Source organism: Zea mays, chromosome 10 (genome assembly GCF_902167145.1).
Source record: "Zea mays cultivar B73 chromosome 10, Zm-B73-REFERENCE-NAM-5.0, whole genome shotgun sequence".
Taxonomy (NCBI): Eukaryota; Viridiplantae; Streptophyta; class Magnoliopsida; order Poales; family Poaceae; genus Zea; species Zea mays.
This window is the reverse complement of record NC_050105.1, coordinates 104,084,572-104,103,465: the sequence shown is the minus strand read 5'-3', so window position 1 is coordinate 104,103,465 and position 18,894 is coordinate 104,084,572. Positions and strand designations below refer to the sequence as shown.

The 18,894-nt window shown below is 47.2% G+C and overlaps 1 protein-coding gene and 1 pseudogene across 1 annotated transcript; one reads left to right on the top strand and one right to left on the bottom strand.

Annotated features, from left to right (window-relative positions):
• The first annotated feature begins 9,759 nt into the window (after positions 1-9,759).
• On the top strand, positions 9,760-10,846 carry LOC103642680 (U-box domain-containing protein 4-like; annotated as a pseudogene).
• Positions 10,847-10,955: 109 nt separating this feature from the next.
• Positions 10,956-16,909, bottom strand: LOC103641520 (G-type lectin S-receptor-like serine/threonine-protein kinase SD2-5). The gene is made up of 3 exons (XM_008664860.4): positions 16,729-16,909; positions 15,461-16,477; positions 10,956-12,682 (listed from the first exon to the last, which is right to left on the bottom strand). The coding sequence occupies exons 2-3, from the start codon at positions 16,313-16,315 to the stop codon at positions 11,084-11,086; spliced, it is 2,454 nt and encodes an 817-aa protein (XP_008663082.1). The 5' UTR covers positions 16,316-16,477; positions 16,729-16,909; the 3' UTR covers positions 10,956-11,083.
• Positions 16,910-18,894: the final 1,985 nt, after the last annotated feature.

The following is an 18,894-nucleotide window of genomic DNA, read 5'->3' as shown; positions in this document are numbered from 1 at the left end:
CGGACATGTCCGATGCACACCGGACAGTGTCCGGTGCTCCAGAGGAGAGCGACTCTGAACTCGCCAGCTTCGGGAAACCGCTCCGCTATAATTCACCGGACATGTCCGGTGCACACCGGACTGTCCGGTGAGCCAGCGGAGCAATGGCTACTTCGCGCCAACGGTCGTCTGCAACGCATTAAATGCGCGCCAGCGCGCGCAGAGGAGCAGAGCACGCGCGGGTGGCACACCGGACAGTCTACAGGACTTGTCCGGTGCACCACCGGACAGCCAGGCGGGCCCACAAGTCAGAACTCCAACGGTCGGAACCCAACGACCTGGTGACGTGGCTGGCGCACCGGACAGTGTCTGGTGGCGCATCGGACTGTCCGGTGCGCCATGCGACAGCAGCCTCCACCAAACGGCTAGTTTGGTGGTTGGGGTTATAAATACCCCCAACCACCCCACATTCAAGTCATCCAAGTTTTCCACCTTCCAACCACTTACAAGAGCTAGGCATTCAATACAAGACACACCCAAGTGATCAAATCCTCTCCCAATTCCACAAAAGCACTAGGGTTAAGTGAGAGTGATTTGTTGTGTTCTTTTGAGCTCTTGCGCTTGGATTGCTTTCTTTCTCACTCTTTCTTGAGATCAAACTCACTTGTAATTGAGTCAAGAGACACCAATCGTGTGGTGATCCTTGTGGGAACTTTGTGTTCCAAGTGATTGAGAAGAAAAGCTCACTCGGTCCGAGGGACCGTTTGATAGAGGGAAAGGGTTGAAAGAGACCCGGTCTTTGTGACCACCTCAACGGGGAGTAGGTTTGCAAGAACCGAACCTCGGTAAAACAAATCCTCGTGTCACACTCTTTATTCGCTTGCGATTTTTTTTGCACCCTCTCTCTCGGACTCGATTATATTTCTAACGCTAACCCGGCTTGTAGTTGTGATTAATTTTGTAAATTTTAGTTTCGCCCTATTCACCCCCTCTAGGCGACTATCAATTGGTATCAAAGCCCGGTGCTTCATTAGAGCTTAATCGCTCGAAGTGATGTCGGGAGAACACGCCAAGAGGGAGATGGAGACCGGCGACAAGCCCATCGGCGACAAGCCCACTACATGCCACGGGAAGGCTTCATCGGAAGAGTCCCGCAAAAAGGGGAAAGGGAAGGAGAAGAAAGCCTCTTCCCACAAGTCGCATCGGAGTGGGGACAAGAAAAAGAAGATGAGGAAGGTGGTCTACTACGAGACCGATACTTCACCACCTTCCACCTCCGGCTCCGACGCGCCCTCCGTAACTTCTAAGCGCCATGAGCGCAAGAAGTTTAGTAAGATCCCCCTTCGCTACCCTCGCATCCCTAAACATACGCCTTTACTTTCCGTCCCATTAGGCAAACCACCAACCTTTGATGGTGAAGATTATGCTAGGTGGAGTGATTTAATGCGGTTTCACCTAACCTCACTCCACAAAAGTATATGGGATGTTGTTGAGTTTGGTGTACAGATAGCATCCGTAGGGGATGAGGATTTCGATGAGGACGAGGTGGCCCAAATCGAGCACTTCAACTCCCAAGCTACAACTATACTCCTCGCCTCTCTAAGTCGAGAGGAGTATAACAAGGTGCAAGGGTTGAAGAGCGCCAAGGAAGTTTGGGACGTGCTCAAGACCGCGCACGAGGGAGATGAGCTAACCAAGATCACCAAGCGGGAGACGATCGAGGGGGAGCTCGGTCGCTTTCGGCTTTGCAAAGGGGAAGAGCCACAAGACATGTACAACCGGCTCAAAACCTTGGTGAACCAAGTGCGCAACCTCGGGAGCAAAAAGTGGGATGACCACGAGATGGTTAAGGTTATTCTTAGATCGCTTATTTTCCTTAACCCTACTCAAGTTCAATTAATTAGTGGTAATCCTAGATATACACTAATGACTCTCGAGGAAGTAATCGAGAATTTTGTGAGCTTTGAGTACATGATCAAGGGCTCAAAGAAAATCAATGAGCTAGATGATCCCTCCACATCCGAAGCACAACCAGTCGCATTTAAGGCGACGGAGGAGAAGAAGGAGGAGTCTACACCGAGTAGACAACCAATCGACGCCTCAAAGCTCGACAACGAGGAAATGGCGCTCGTCATCAAGAGCTTCCGCCAAATCCTCAAGCAAAGGAGAGGGAAAGATTACAAGCCCCGCTCCAAGAAGGTTTGCTACAAGTGTGGTAAGCCCGATCACTTTATAGCAAAATGTCCTATTTCTAGTGACAGTGACAGGGGCGACGATAAGAAGGGGAGAAGAAAGGAGAAGAAGAAATACTACAAGAAGAAGGGTGGCGACGCCCACGTATGCCGCGAGTGGGACTCGGACGAGAGCTCCTCCGACTCCTCCTCCGACGAGGACACCGCCAACATCGCCATCAACAAAGGCCTTCTCTTCCCCAACGTCGGCCACAAGTGCCTCATGGCAAAGGACGACAAAAAGAAGAAGGTTAAATCCAAATCCTCCACTAGATATGAGTCCTCTAGCGATGATAATGCTAGTGATGAGGAAGATAATTTGCGTACTCTTTTTGCCAACCTAAACATGCAACAAAAAGAAAAACTAAATGAATTGATTAGTGTTATTCATGAGAAGGATGATCTCTTGGACACCCAAGAGGACTTCCTTATTAAAGAAAACAAAAATCATGTTAAGGTTAAAAATGCTTATGCTCTAGAAGTTGAAAAATGTGAAAAATTATCTAGTGAGCTAAGCACTTGCCATGAAACCATTGACAACCTTAGAAATGAAAATACTAGTTTAAATGCTAAGGTTGATTCAAATGTTTGTAATGTTTCAATTCCCAATCTTAGAAATGATAATGATGATTTGCTTGCTAAGATTGAAGAATTAAACATTTCTCTTGCTAGCCTTAGAAATGAAAATGAAAAATTGCTTGCTAAGGCTAAATATCTTGATGTTTGCAATGCTACCATTTCCGATCTTAGAGACAAAAATGATATATTACGTGCTAAGATTGTTGAACTTAATTCTTGCAAACCCTCTACATCTACCGTTGAACATACTTCTATTTGCACTAGATGTAGAGATGTTGATATCAATGCTATACATGATCACATGGCTTTAATTAAACAACAAAATGATCATATAGCTAAACTAGATGCTAAAATTGCCGAGCATGAACTTGAAAATGAAAATTTTAAATTTGCTCGTAGTATGCTTTATAGTGGGAGACGCCCTGACATCAAGGATGGCATTGGCTTCCAAAAGGGGGACAATGTCAAACTTAATGCCCCTCCTAAGAAATTATCTAACTTTGTTAAGGGCAAGGCTCCCATGCCTCAAGATAACGAGGGTTACATTTTGTACCCTGCCGGTTATCCTGAGAGCAAAATTAGGAGAATTCATTCTAGGAAGTCTCACTCTGGCCCTAACCATGCTTTTATGTATAAGGGTGAGACATCTAGTTCTAGGCAACCAACCCATGCTAAGTTGCCTAAGAAGAAAACTCCTAGTGCATCAAATGATCATAACATTTCATTTAAAACTTTTGATGCATCATATGTGTTAACTAACAAATCCGGCAAGGTAGTTGCCAAATATGTTGGGGGCAAGCACAAGGGGTCAAAGACTTGTGTTTGGGTACCCAAAGTTCTTGTATCTAATGCCAGAGGACCCAAAACCATTTGGGTACCTAAAGTCAAGAACTAAACATGTTTTGTAGGTTTATGCATCCGGGGGCTCAAGTTGGATCATCGACAGCGGGTGCACAAACCACATGACAGGGGAGAAGAAGATGTTCTCCTCCTATGAGAAAAACCAAGATCCCCAAAGAGCGATCACATTAGGGGATGGAAATCAAGGTTTGGTCAAAGGATTGGGTAAAATTGCTATATCTCCTGACCATTCTATTTCCAATGTTTTTCTTGTAGATTCATTAGATTACAATTTGCTTTCCGTTTCTCAATTATGTCAAATGGGCTACAACTGTCTTTTTACTGATATAGGTGTCATTGTCTTTAGAAGAAGTGATGATTCAATAGCATTTAAGGGAGTGTTAGAGGGTCAGCTATACTTGGTAGATTTTGATAGAGCTGAACTCGACACTTGCTTAATTGCTAAGACTAACATGGGTTGGCTCTGGCACCGCCGACTAGCCCATGTTGGGATGAAGAATCTTCATAAGCTTCTAAAGGGAGAGCACATTTTAGGATCAACAAATGTTCATTTTGAGAAAGATAGGGTTTGTAGCGCATGCCAAGCAGGGAAGCAAGTTGGTGCTCATCATCCACACAAGAACATCATGACGACTGACAGGCCACTGCAACTCCTACACATGGATCTATTCGGCCCGATTGCTTACATAAGCATCGGCGGGAGTAAGTACTGTCTAGTTATTGTGGATGATTATTCTCGCTTCACTTGGGTATTCTTTTTGCAGGAAAAATCTCATACCCAAGAGACATTAAAAGGATTCTTGAGACGGGCTCAAAATGTGTTCGGCTTAAGGATCAAAAAGATTAGAAGCGACAACGGGACGGAGTTCAAGAACTCTCAAGTTGAAGGCTTCCTTAAGGAGGAGGGCATCAAGCATGAGTTCTCTTCTCCCTACACGCCACAACAAAATGGTGTAGTGGAGAGGAAGAATAGAACTCTATTGGACATGGCAAGAACCATGCTTGATGAGTACAAGACTTCGGATCGGTTTTGGGCCGAGGCGGTCAACACCGCCTGCTACGCCATCAACCGGTTGTATCTACACCGAATCCTCAAGAAGACATCATACGAACTCCTAACCGGTAAAAAGCCCAATATTTCATATTTTAGAGTCTTTGGTAGCAAATGCTTTATTCTTGTTAAAAGAGGTAAAAAATCTAAATTTGCTCCTAAGACTGTAGAAGGCTTTTTACTAGGATATGATTCAAACACAAGGGCATATAGAGTCTTTAACAAGTCCTCGGGACTAGTTGAGTTTCTTGTGACGTTGTGTTTGATGAGACTAACGACTCTCAAGTAGAGCAAGTTGATCTTGATGAGATAGGTGATGAAGAGGCTCCGTGCATCGCGCTAAGGAACATGTCCATTGGGGATGTGTGTCCTAAAGAATCCGAAGAGCCTCCAAGTGCACAAGATCAACCGTCCTCCTCCACGCAAGTATCTCCACCAACTCAAAATGAGGATGAGGCTCAAGTTGATGAAGGAGAAGATCAAGCAAATGAGCCACCTCAAGATGACGACAATGATCAAGGGGGAGATGCAAATGATCAAGACAAGGAGGATGAAGAACCAAGGCCGCCACACCCAAGAGTCCACCAAGCAATCCAACGAGATCACCCCGTCGACACCATCCTCGGCGACATTCATAAGGGGGTAACCACTAGATCTCGTGTTGCACATTTTTGTGAGCATTACTCTTTTGTTTCCTCTATTGAGCCACACAGGGTAGAAGAAGCACTACAAGATTCGGATTGGGTGGTGGCAATGCAAGAGGAGCTCAAAAATTTCACTAGGAACGAGGTATGACATTTAGTTCCACGTCCTAATCAAAATGTTGTAGGAACCAAATGGGTCTTCCGCAACAAGCAAGACGAGCATGGTGTGGTGACAAGGAACAAAGCCCGACTTGTGGCCAAGGGATATTCACAAGTCGAAGGTTTGGATTTTGGTGAAACCTGTGCACCCGTAGCTAGGCTTGAGTCAATCCGTATATTATTAGCCTATGCTACTTACCATGGCTTCAAGCTTTACCAAATGGACGTGAAGAGTGCCTTTCTCAATGGACCAATCAAGGAAGAGGTCTATGTTGAGCAACCTCCCGGCTTTGAAGATAGTGAGTACCCTAACCATGTTTATAAACTCTCTAAGGCGCTTTATGGGCTCAAGCAAGCCCCAAGAGCATGGTATGAATGCCTTAGAGATTTCCTTATCACTAATGGCTTCAAAGTCGGAAAGGACGATCCTACTCTATTCACTAAAACTCTTGACAATGATTTGTTTGTATGCCAAATTTATGTTGATGATATTATATTTGGGTCTACTAACGAATCTACATGTGAAGAATTTAGTAGGATCATGACACAAAAATTCGAGATGTCTATGATGGAGGAGTTGAAGTATTTCTTAGGATTTCAAGTGAGACAACTCCAAGAGGGCACCTTCATCAGCCAAATGAAGTATACTCAAGACATTCTAAACAAGTTTGGGATGAAGGATGCCAAGCCCATCAAGACACCATGGGAACCAATGGGCATCTCGACCTCGACACGGAAGGTAAATCCGTAGATCAAAAGGTATACCGGTCGATGATAGGTTCCTTACTCTATCTATGTGCATCTCGACCGCACATTATGCTTTCCATATGTATGTGTGCAAGATTCCAAGCTGACCCTTGGTATGTGTGCATCTCGACCGGACATTATGCTTTCCGTATGTATGTGTGCAAGATTCCAAGCTGACACGGCCGTAAAACGAATCTTGAGATATTTGGCTTATACTCCTAAGTTTGGGCTTTGGTATCCTAGGGGATCCACTTTTGATTTAATTGGTTATTCGGATGCCGATTGGGCGGGGTGTAAAATTAATAGAAAGAGCACATCGGGGACTTGCCAGTTCTTGGGAAGATCCTTGGTGTCTTGGGCTTCAAAGAAGCAAAATTCCGTATCTCTTTCTACCGCCGAAGCCGAGTACATTGCCGCAGGCCATTGTTGTGCGCAACTACTTTGGATGAGGCAAACCCTTAGGGACTATGGTTACAAATTAACCAAAGTTCCTCTTCTATGTGATAATGAGAGTGCAATCCGCATGGCGGATAATCCCGTTGAGCATAGCCGCACTAAACACATAGCCATTCGGTATCGTTTTCTAAGGGATCACCAACAAAAGGGAGATATCGAGATTGCTTATATTAACACTAAAGATCAATTAGCCGATATCTTTACCAAGCCACTAGATGAACAAACTTTTAACAAACTTAGGCATGAGCTAAATATTCTTGATTCTAGGAATTTCTTTTGATGTCTTGCATACATAGCTCATAACTATACCTTTGATCATATCTCTTTCATGTGCTATGACTAATGTGTTTTCAAGTGAATTTCAAAACAAGTCATAGGTGTATTGAAAGGGAATTGGAGTCTTCGGCGAAGACAAAGGCTTCCACTCCGCTCCTTAACTCATCCTTCGTCGTCGCTCCGAGCCATTTCTCCAACGTTGGTATAATCTTCACTCGTATTTTATTTGCCAAAGGGGAGAAAATAGTAACAAGGGCTTATATCTCACTCAAGTATCCGTTTTTGGCGATTCATGCCAAAGGGGGAGAAAGTATTAGCCCAAAGCAAAAGGACCGCACCACCACCTAATTTTAAAAAGAGTTTTTCAATTGGTATGATTTTTCAAATTAGTATCTCATTGTGTTCAAAAAGGGGAGAGAGTAGTATTTTCAAAATCAGTATCTTAAAACCCTCTTGAACACTAAGAGGAGAAATTTATTGAGGGGGAGTTTTGTTTAGTCAAATGAAAAGCATTTGAAATAGGGGGAGAAAATTTCAAATCTTGAAAATGCTTCGCAAAATCTTATTCACTTACCTTTGACTATTTGCAAAAGAACTTTGAAAAGAATTTACAAAAGAATTTGCAAAAACAAAACATGTGGTGCAAGCGTGGTCCAAAATGTTAAAAATAAAAGAAACAATCCATGCATATCTTATAAGTATTTATATTGGCCCAATTCCAAGCAACCTTTGCACTTACATTATGCAAACTAGTTCAATTATGCACTTCTATACTTGCTTTGGTTTGTGTTGGCATCAATCACCAAAAAGGGGGAGATTGAAAGGGAATTAGGCTTACACCTATTTCCTAATTGATTCTGGTGGTTGAATTGCTCTAGTCTATAAGTTATACAGGTGCCAAAGGTTCACACTTAGCCAATAAAAAGACCAAGAAATGGGTTCAACCAAAAGAGCAAGGGACAATCGAAGGCAGCCATGGTCTGGCGCACCGGACTATCCGGTGTGCCACCGGACAGTGTCCGGTGCACTAGGGGACTCCAAGCCAAACTTCGCACCTTCGGGAATTTTCAGAGGAGCTTCGCTATAATTCACCAGACATGTCCGGTGCACACCGGACAGTGTCCGGTGCTCCAGAGGAGAGCTACTCTGAACTCGCCAGCTTCGGGAAACCGCTCCACTATAATTCACCGGACATGTCCGGTGCACACCGGACTGTCCGGTGAGCCAGCGGAGCAACGGCTACTTCGCGCCAACGGTCGTCTGCAACGCATTAAATGCGCGCCAGCGCGCGCAGAGGAGCAGAGCACGCGCGGGTGGCACACCGGACAGTCTACAGGACTTGTCCGGTGCACCACCGGACAGCCAGGCGGGCCTACAAGTCAAAACTCCAACGGTCGGAACCCAACGACCTGGTGACGTGGCTGGCGCACCGGACAGTGTCTGGTGGCGCATCGGACTATCCGGTGTGCCATGCGACAGCAGCCTCCACCAAACGGCTAGTTTGGTGGTTGGGGTTATAAATATCCCCAACCACCCCACATTCAAGTTATCCAAGTTTTCCACCTTCCAACCACTTACAAGAGCTAGGCATTCAATACAAGACACACCCAAGTGATCAAATCCTCTCCCAATTCCACAAAAGCACTAGGGTTAAGTGAGAGTGATTTGTTGTGTTCTTTTGAGCTCTTGCGCTTGGATTGCTTTCTTTCTCACTCTTTCTTGAGATCAAACTCACTTGTAATTGAGTCAAGAGACACCAATCGTGTGGTGATCTTTGTGGGAACTTTGTGCTCCAAGTGATTGAGAAGAAAAGCTCACTCGGTCCGAGGGACCGTTTGAGAGAGGGAAAGGGTTGAAAGAGACCCGGTCTTTGTGACCACCTCAACGGGGAGTAGGTTTGCAAGAACCGAACCTCGGTAAAACAAATCCGCGTGTCACACTCTTTATTCGCTTGCGATTTGTTTTGCACCCTCTCTCTCGGACTCGATTATATTTCTAACGCTAACCCGGCTTGTAGTTGTGATTAATTTTGTAAATTTCAATTTCGCCCTATTCTAGGCGACTGTCAGTTTGTCGTATCTATTTTTTACTCTCGTTGCAACGCACGAGCACGGACCTAGTTTTAATATAAGATTCTCCGTAACAGTATTTATAAGTGCTTTTACTAGTATCCTAATCTAAATTTTATTATTTATTTTTCCTTTATTTTTATCCCATCTCCTAAACTGTCTGTATTGCCTCTGGTTCCTATTTCCCATTTGTTGGTTCGTTTCTTCTCAGCGTGGATAGCAAATGCCAGCACCAAGGCAGATCCCTTGCACCGAACGAAGCAAGAGAACTCGAAGGAAGGTGCAGACAGCATAAGAGAAGTGCAGGGCTCACAGTTTGCCGGCTTTGCTCATGAGCTTGTCGGGGTCGAAAGAGCCCGCCATGACAGACGGAGAGCGCGACCTCCTCTTCTCTGCGGCGCGCTGCCCAGATTCCCACGCCTGCTGATTCGAGCAGTTGAGCTGGCACATCTGCCTTCCACTGGATGAGGACGGGAACTGGCAGTTCATCGAGATTCGCGCAGCCTCGAATCCAACGTCTCAATTAATTGGGCCCGTAGGAGGCCCCGCCGGCCTAGGACTAACGTCGGAGTCCGCCCACTAAGATCAGTGTGGATTACTTGACGCGAGACGGTTAACCCCGCCCGAGCCCCTCCTTATTTCATTCGCTCCTAGCGACGCCACTGCTAGCTCGCCTCTCCAACCAAACGCAAAGCAAAGAACCCAATTCCATCGTTCCCCACTCGGACTCCTGGTCTCCTCCACCCTCGTCCCTCGCCTCGCGGCCTTCCGGCATTTGCTCCAGCTCCGAACTGAGCCGCGCGACACGAGGCTAACGGAGGGGATGGAGTCGGACGCGTCCACCTCTTCGCGGCGACGCAGCACGAGCTGTTACAGCGACAGCGGCGATTCCTCCTACTCCGAGCCCTTCAGCGAGTGCGGCAGCGACGACCTCTCCTTCACGTCCGCCGCTGCCGCGGGCATCCACCGCCTACTGCTCTCATGCGCTGCCGAGGTGTCGAGGACGCAATCTCCTCGCTCGTGGCCGAGCTGGAATGCCCGTTGCAGTCGCTGGACTCGCTCCGCCGCACGTCGATGGAGCTCTGGCTGCTGGCCAAGCACAACCCGGACAACCGAGTCCGCATCGCCGCGGCGGGCGACGTCCGCTCGCTCGTCTGGTTGCTGTCGCACGCGGACCCGCTGCTGCAGGAGCACGGCGTCACGGCGCTGCTCAACCTCTCCATCTGCGACGAGAACAAGGCGACCATCGTCGAGGCGGGAGCGATACGGCCGCTGGTGCATGCGCTCAAGTCCGCGGCGTCGCCCGCGGCGCGGGAGAACGCCGCGTGCGCGCTGCTCCGGCTGTCCCAGCTCGACGGTGCCTCCGCGGCCGCGCTTGCGCCATCCCGCTGCTGGTCTCCCTGCTCGAGACCGGGGAGCGCGAGGCAAGAAGGACGTCGCCACGGCGCTATACGCGCTCTGCAGCGCGGCGTGGAGACCGGCGCCGTGCGACCCCTGCTGGACCTCATGGCCGACCCGGAGTCCGGCATGGTGGACAAAACCGCGTACGTCCTCCACTCTCTGGTGCCCTCCGGCGAGGGCCACGCCGCCGCCATCGAGGAAGGCGACATCCCCGTCCTGGTCGAGATGGTGGAGGTCGGCACCTCGCGGGAGAAGGAGATCGCCACCCTCTCCCTCCTGCAGATCGAGATCGATCGCGATGGGGCGGACGGGGATCACCGAGCAGAGGGCGGAGGATGTCGGCGAGATAGTGCGCAGATTGCGGGCGGGGGCGGGTCTGGCGGCGGACAATAGAGAGCGGGGCGTGAGAGAGAAGAGCGGGGGCGGGGGCGGGTGCGACGGCAGAACCGTGCACCAAAAATTGTGGACGCCTATACTAACTTCTTAAGTAGTAGTAGAGATATATAGTATGCAATGCTTAATTCACTCGGTTCGCAACTCAAGTACAATGCCGCCCATGATCAGAATATATGTCAAATACTTGTACTAAATATACACCTAACCGACGCAAATGGCAAAACAGTTGCTTCATCACCTAGGCCCAGATAAGTGCGACTCAGATGGCACATAGGAGGAATTGGAATTGGACCCTGCCACAGCAGCAGCAGCATCATCACCTGACGCAAAACTGGGGACGAAGATGCAGCCAGGCGTGGCCTCCATGGCCACCGCTCCTTCCAGCACCTTGGCGACCGTCGACATCGAGGGCCTGCTGCTGCTATCCACCTGCAAGCACCACATCGCAAGCTTCATCGTCCGCATGACCTCCTCGACGTTGTTGGACTTCATGTCGTCGCTGCCGCTGTCCACCAGATCAAGCAGCTGCCCAGACTTGGCCCGTTCCTGGAGCAGGCTGACCAGGTGGATGCTCTGCTCTGGCAGGGACTCGTCCAGGTTCCGCCGGCCGCAGATCATCTCCACCATCACGATCCCGAAGCTGTAGACGTCCGCCTTCTCGGTGATGGTCGACCCCAGCCACTCGGGCGCTAGGTACCCGCGCGTCCCTCGCATGCGCGTCACGACTTTGCTCTGGTCCCTGTCGATCATCTTGGAGAGCCCGAAGTCCGAGAGCTTCGCGTTGAACTTGCTGTCCAGGAGAATGTTCTGCGGCTTGATGTCCAGATGAGCGATCTTCTCCTCGCATTCCTCGTGGAGGTACGACAGGCCCCTGGCAATGGCCAGCATGATACCGCGCCTGGTTTTCCAGGAGAGGCTGAAGACTAAACTCGCGCCGAAGATCCATGTGTCCAGCGAGCCGTTGGACAGGTACTCGTAGACGAGGAGCCTGTGCGATTTCTCGGCGCAGAATCCTACCAGCCTGACCAGGTTCAGCTGATGGATCCTGCCGATCGTCTTCACCTCTGCCAAGAACTCCTCCATTCCCTGATTGACGCCCTCTAGGCGCTTCACAGCGACGGTTTGCTTGCCTATGGTGCCTCTGAAGACCGACCCGAAGCCGCCCGCTCCAAGCTTGGTGGAGAAGTTGCCCGTGGCAGCCTTCAGCTCGTGGAAGGTGAAACGGCTCGGTGTCCCCGGTATGCCGTCAAACAGCGGCTCCTCCTCTTCCCTCCACTTCTTCCATAAGACAGCGAAACCCAAAACTGATGCAACTGAAATACCTGCAACTGTTGAAGTAATAATAACAATGTTCCTCCTTTCCGCCGAGTGTCCGTCTTGTATGCTGAACAGCGCCGAAACATTGTTTGCCGAGCCTTCTGCAAACATGATCAGCTTCTGCTCTGATAGAAGCAAGCAGTTACCAGCGTCTCCACCGAAGCTCATTCCATCTTCGCCGAAGCTCAGGCTCCTCTGAAAAAGAACGACTCTGCAGGAGCAGTCCAGTAGGCAAGAACGCAGGCAGAGAGCCTGGGAGATGCCCGGGGTGGCTGATGACTGGAACGTGGTGTAACTGAAGTAAGAAACGTTGTCGAGCGGTATCAGCCTGTGGTCGCAGGAGGCGCTGCTTGCCAAGGGCACGCAACCAGCGTCTGGATGTCGTTCGCTTCGGAGCCTGAAATAGCTGGAACTGGGGCAAGAACACTGTCCGTCACTGCAAACACCGTAATCGCCACATGCCAGTGGGTAGTCACAGAAGTCCATGACAGTGCTTAAAACATCGAGCACCGGGATCTTGCTGTTGAGGAATGGAACTTCAGGGAAATCCTGCAACAAAAAGTGGCTGAGTTGCTTAATATTCAAAAAATTTACTGGAAGCAGCGTGCGGCTATTAGGTGGGCTACTGAGGGAGACATCTGCTCTCGCTTCTTTCACGCCCATGCCACCATTAAACACAGGAAAAATTCAATCTCTACTTTGACCGATGACAATGGGACCATGTTCTTCGAACATGAACATAAGTCTGATCTTCTCTGGGTGGCTTTCAAGTGCAGACTGGGGTCGTCCGACTTTTCTGACATTGGGTTTGACCTTTCAGAAATTTTAACTTCCAGTGAGCAATTACAGGGGCTTGATCATCCATTTTCTAAGCTGGAAATTGATAGCATCATTAAACTACTACCTTCAGATAAATCTCCAGGGCCAGATGGTTTTAATACAAACTTCATCAAAAAGTGCTGGCATGTCATTGCTCCTGATTTCTATGATTTGTGTGATAAGTTCTTTCATGACCAGGCTTGCCTCAGAAGTATTAATGGGTCTTTCATTGTTTTAATTCCAAAGATAGAGAGTCCTACGAAGGTGGGGGATTACAGGCCAATTTCTCTTCTAAATAATAGTATGAAAATCTTAACGAAGCTGTTGGCAAATCGTCTGCAACCGTGCATGCCCCGGTTAGTTCACAAGAATCAGTATGGTTTCATCAAGGGGAGGTCCATTCAAGACTGCTTCGCCTGGGCCTTGGAATATATTCACCTTTGTCACTCCTCAAAAAAAGAGATCATTGTACTCAAGCTTGATTTTGAGAAAGCCTTTGACATGATTGAGCATGAGTTGATTATCCAGGTTCTGATCCACAAAGGTTTCAGCCCTAAGTGGATCAACTGGATTCGGAGCATTCTTCACTCTGGCACTTCCTCGGTGTTACTTAATGGAGTTCCTGGTAAGCCTTTTCATTGCAGGAGAGGGGTGAGGCAGGGCGACCCTCTTTCACCCCTGCTGTTTGTCCTGGCAGCTGACCTTCTTCAGAGCATCATCAATAAAGCTAGGATGCAGAATCTTCTCAAGCTACCATTGCCAGACATTGGTGAACAGGATTTCCCGATTATTCAATATGCAGACGACACTCTTCTGATTTTGGAAGCTTGCCCCAAACAACTTTTTTTCCTCAAGGCAATCCTCAACTCTTTTGCCTCCTCTACTGGCCTGAAGGTTAACTACAACAAGTCAAATATGTTCCCTATCAACGTGTCTCCGGATAAAATGGTGATCTTATCCCGGACCTTCAATTGTCAGATAGGCGAGATGCCATTCACCTATCTTGGCTTGCCTCTGGGCCTGGTGAGACCTAGAAAGGAGCACTACTTACCTCTTATTCAAAGGATTCAGAGGAGGCTGTCCTGCTCCTCAAATTTTTTGTCCCAGGCTGGGCGCCTGGAATTGGTAAATTCTGTCTTCTCAGCCTTACCAATGTTCTTCATGTGCACGCTCAAAATTCCTAAAAACATCATCAAGGAAATTGATATTTTCAGAAAGCACTGTCTGTGGAGAGGAAATGACATCAACTCCAAGAAGCCACCTTTGATTGCTTGGAATTCGGTCACTCAGAGGAAAGTGAATGGTGGCCTGGGGGTTCTTCGCTTAGAAACACAGAACGAGGCCCTTCTAATTAAATTTTTGCATAAATTTTTCAACCACAGCGACTTGCCTTGGGTCCATCTGATCTGGAACAACTACTATCTTACTCGAGGTCTCCCTGGCAATCGAAGCGTTGGATCTTTCTGGTGGAAGAGCATTGTCAAGCTTCTGCCAAACTTCAAAGGACTGGCTACCCCCGTCATTGGCAATGGCAGATCAATTTCATTCTGGGATGATCAGTGGAGTCAGAGCATCCCGAGACATATTTTCCCAGAGCTCTTCTCCTTTGCCAAGAACTCAAAAATGACTATCAAAGAGGTCAAAGATCAAGAGCAGTTTCATGATCTTTTCCATTTACCTGTCTCTGATCAAGCTTTTGATCAATTTCTGGTGCTCAAGGGGTCTTGGGAGCAAATTGGTCTTAATGATGCTCACGATCGCTGGAAGTACATTTGGGGATCGGGCAAATTCTCGTCCCAGAAAGCTTACAGATCCTTCATGGGCCAGATGCAGACTCATCCTATCTACAAGCTAGTTTGGAAAAGTAAATGTCAGCCTAAGCATAGAGTCTTCTATTGGCTGTGGCTTAAAAACAGGCTAAACACCAGAAATATGTTGAGAAGGAGAAACATGGAGCTAGATTCCTACTCTTGCGAAAACTGCCTTTGGCAAAGGGAGGAGACCCTTTATCATCTTTTCCTCAGATGCAACTTCGCGAAAGCCTGCTGGAACTCAATTGGCATTACCCCACCCAGGATCTCCAACCCTGAAGAGGCATCTGTGAACCTCAAACAACAACTCAACGTTCCCTTCTCTATGGAGATCACTATTCTTATGACTTGGAGCATCTGGAAAAGCCGAAATGAGTGGCTGTTCTCAAACAGAGATCCCTCAGTGCTCCGTTGTACTCAGGAATTTAGTAAAGAATTGCGACTAATCATTCACAGAGCACGGGGAGAATTCGACACCTCAATCCCGAACTGGCTAAATTTGTGGCAAATTTAGAAATAGCTCTTCCTTTTCTTTTTTCTTTCTTTTTCTTTTATTTTCATTGATTGTAAAAGAACCAGGGCCTATCCTTTACTTTTCGATTTCTAATAAAATGCGCAGTAGGGGTTTCCCCCCTCCTGATCCTTCAAAAAAAACATCGAGCACCATGCGCAGTTCCAGCTGAGGTATCCCCATCTCGTAAAGCCTCAGATGCCCATCCGACTCCAACCTCATCAGCTGCATTGATCCTGCCAGCGGCAGCGAGAAGACCTTGTCCGGGAACCCGAAGCTGCCGTTGACGAACGCATAGCAGTTTGGCGTTGCATTGGTTGATGCTGCAGTAGCTTTGAACAGCTGCGTGTAGGCTGCGGGCTTGAAAGAGTACTGCAGCCCATCAAGCTCTGCAGACAGATAAACCCTTGCGCCAGGCCATTTCGTGATCGAGGGCTTCGCGCTGAGGCTGCTGTTCCCCCTGCAGAGCGACTGCCCCAGGACCAAAGTGTCGGTTGGGTTGTCAAAGGACTGCCACGCAGACGAGTTCTTCCGGTCGAAGAGCACAAGGTTTCCTAGGTCATCCAGCTTCATGCCTGCAACTGCAACTGACATGCCGCTGGTACCTGTGCTCCAGATTACTGTGCCGCCACCAGCTTCATGCAGGAGCAGGTCTCCTTCTCTGGTGAAATTCAGGACGGCGCTGCTGCTCACAGGACTGTCGGGGTTGGCAGACCAGATGACTGGAGCCTTGGGTCCCAGAAACACCACAGAGAGAACAAACGAATGCCCATCCGTGGTGTAGAAGCCGAACAAGGTCCTGTACAGGTTTGCGCTGTTTTCAAGGACAGGTCGCATGCTAGCGACCGCTCCGTCCATAGGTATGGCTTCTAGATTGGTAAGTTCCCACGAGTTCGGGGGAGCTGTAGTGGAGAGCTGGCCGACGACAGTAGTGAGGAGAAAAGGGAAGCCAATCACTAGAAGGAAGGCCACCCACATGTTTGAAGTATTGCATGCCCATGGTTTCATTTCATACCTATGGTTTCAAGAAAACCGCCTGCAGCTGGATGTCACAGCTTGATGGTTTCAGGATGTAATGGTAGACCGGCAAATCCCTGCTTTTGTTTGCATGAATTGTTTGGAGTGTCACAGGCCACAATTTGGCAGAACCTCTATCTATCATGTAAACAGCTGAAAGGCAGGGAGGGGGAGGAGGAATCACAAACATGGTGAGTAAAAGTCAGGCAAAGCAATTAAGCTATGGCTGTCAAAGGATATACAATATGAAGAGAAAATGATAGTCCTGATATACTACAAGAATCGACAATTTAATGGAAACAGATTCAATGCTTCTTCAGAACTGTAGAGCAGTTGCCAGCCATTGTTTTATCCACCATGCTTGTTAGAAGAAGAAGAAAAAAAGTGAGGGAGATCTCAGTTACCTTGACAGCAAAATTGAACCGCGGCCTCTGACTCAGGCAAGCAGCGGTGGTGTTTGGGTTTTCACGAGCCGTTTGCGAGCAGGAGCAGGCTGTGGGGATCAGGGAGGTCGCAGTGGTTGGTCATTTCTTCTTCCAATGGCATCAAATAATCATCACTAGTATATGTCCACAGACACAGAGCATCACACTACAGCTGATTAGCTGAATAGTCTAGCAGCACAAAGTTGACTAGTCAAAGTTCAAACAAAGCAGCAGGAGTGTGTTGAATGCTTGGAGACGACGACTGACAGCGACGGCGGGCATACTCACTCCTCACTTTCCCCGATCGCTAGTGGGCTGGAAGCCCCAACAGGGCAACAAGGCAAGAAGAAGCAGAGCCCAGAGGGATTGGACCAGCCTGTGTGATTGATTGATCCATCTTTTCCTCGCCAACCGGAGAGTCACAGATCGCTGGCCTGCGCATATGGAAGAAGGGGGACGGCGGCAAATCCTGGCTGGTTTTGCAAATCCCGGCCCGCAGCAGGGAACCTGTCAGCGAACTGGACGTCCGGTTAGTTGCCATCCTTCGATAAGAACGAAAACGTACATTCACGTTCGATTTAAGGAGCATATATACATATAGTGGAAGGTTTTATATTTGTTACTATACTATACATCGAGTCCAGTTTCACTTTTGGATGAACATGTTACAGTACTATCAAAATTGAATTTAGTTAATAATTAATAGTTCTAGTGCATTCAAACATCTCCTTTTGTGATGAGCGTTTAAATGTTCTAGAGTTACTAGTTAGCTGTTTAAATAGCTAAAAACATCCAAACAATTTAGTTAATAGTTCGGATATTAGCTACTTTTTTACAAATTAACTAATAGGTAGCTAGTTAATCTCACGAGCAGCTTTTTAGACAGCTAACTATTAGCTCTAGTACATTCAAATACCTCCTTATTTGGATCTAGTTTCGGGGTTTTTTTTTGCATCCATAGAGCTTGGTGTTCGGTATTGTAACCGGTTTTCACCGTATACCAAATTGTATCTATTCTAAAATTTGACTCTTTAGTTATGTAAACTAAATGTGCGTTGTAATGATTTTGTTGTTCACTTATGTGATGTATGATATATCTCTAAACCTTGTGTCTATATAATTTTCACCTTTTTACAGGGCGAAGCCAGACAATTGGGGTCAATTTCACTAATCATCATCTAAATGCACTAGATAAGAATATATTTATATAGTATTTTTCCAAAATTTATAGGGGTCAGCTGACCCCAACAAAAGCCCCTGCTTTTTAGATGGTTTGTAATCTATCATGTAAATTTGGTGTATGTTGCCCTGTAAATTTATTATTATAAGTTTGATGTTTGGTTTTTACCAAAATATTAAAGTAAAAAAACAAAATCGAACTTGTCTGCCTTTTATTTTCTCGCAAACCAATCGGTTTCTATTGTCAATAAAACTTTTATACTGAATCGATTTTTTTAAAAAAATTGAATGTGCAGTCCTATTCCTGTGGCTACTTTAAGATCCTTCAATTTTCAACGACAACTAGAATAGAAAGCGCCTTATCGGGCGCTCTATCGACGTGAGATAATTCATCTGAAACCAAGTGGTACGTGAAACCTGACAGAAGACATATCTCAAAATAAAGTGTTTGTGCCTTAAAAAAACTCAAACATTCAACCGACGAAGATCAATATACAAATTAGTAGCGACTAACTTGTTGGTACACTTACAGAAATACTTGGTTCAGATATTTTTTCGAAGGCAACAAACGAAGGCACTACATGTCTGCATCCATGTCATTACTCGTTGGACTTCTGCTGCTTATGTTGCTTCAAGGGATCCTACCGGCATTAACTTCATTAAATCAGGCGCCAACAATAGCGTTTAGCAGTGAGACGGGCCAGGAGACCCGTGCATTGCTACGGTTTTTATATCACATGGATAGCACTTTATATAGAGCAAAGGCGTCTAGCTCCATCTCCCATCTGAACAAGAAGCATTTGTCATTGAGTAGTCCCATAGCCTACAGGCTAGGGACAACAACCATCTGCTACCTATTGACTACATACATCTATGTAGTTGTCAATCTACTTTAGGTGTATTCAAGGTCCATCCTCAACTCAAACCAACACTTCCTGTAAACATAAGCAAACGAGAGCTCCAGTG

Coding starts and splice junctions, on each gene's coding strand:
- LOC103641520 (XM_008664860.4), bottom strand. CDS start 16,315: ATGAAACCATGGGCATGCAATACTTCAAACATGTGGGTGGCCTTCCTT. Junction 12,683..15,460: donor CTCAGCTGGAACTGCGCATG/GTGCTCGATGTT, acceptor CTCAACAGCAAG/ATCCCGGTGCTCGATGTTTT.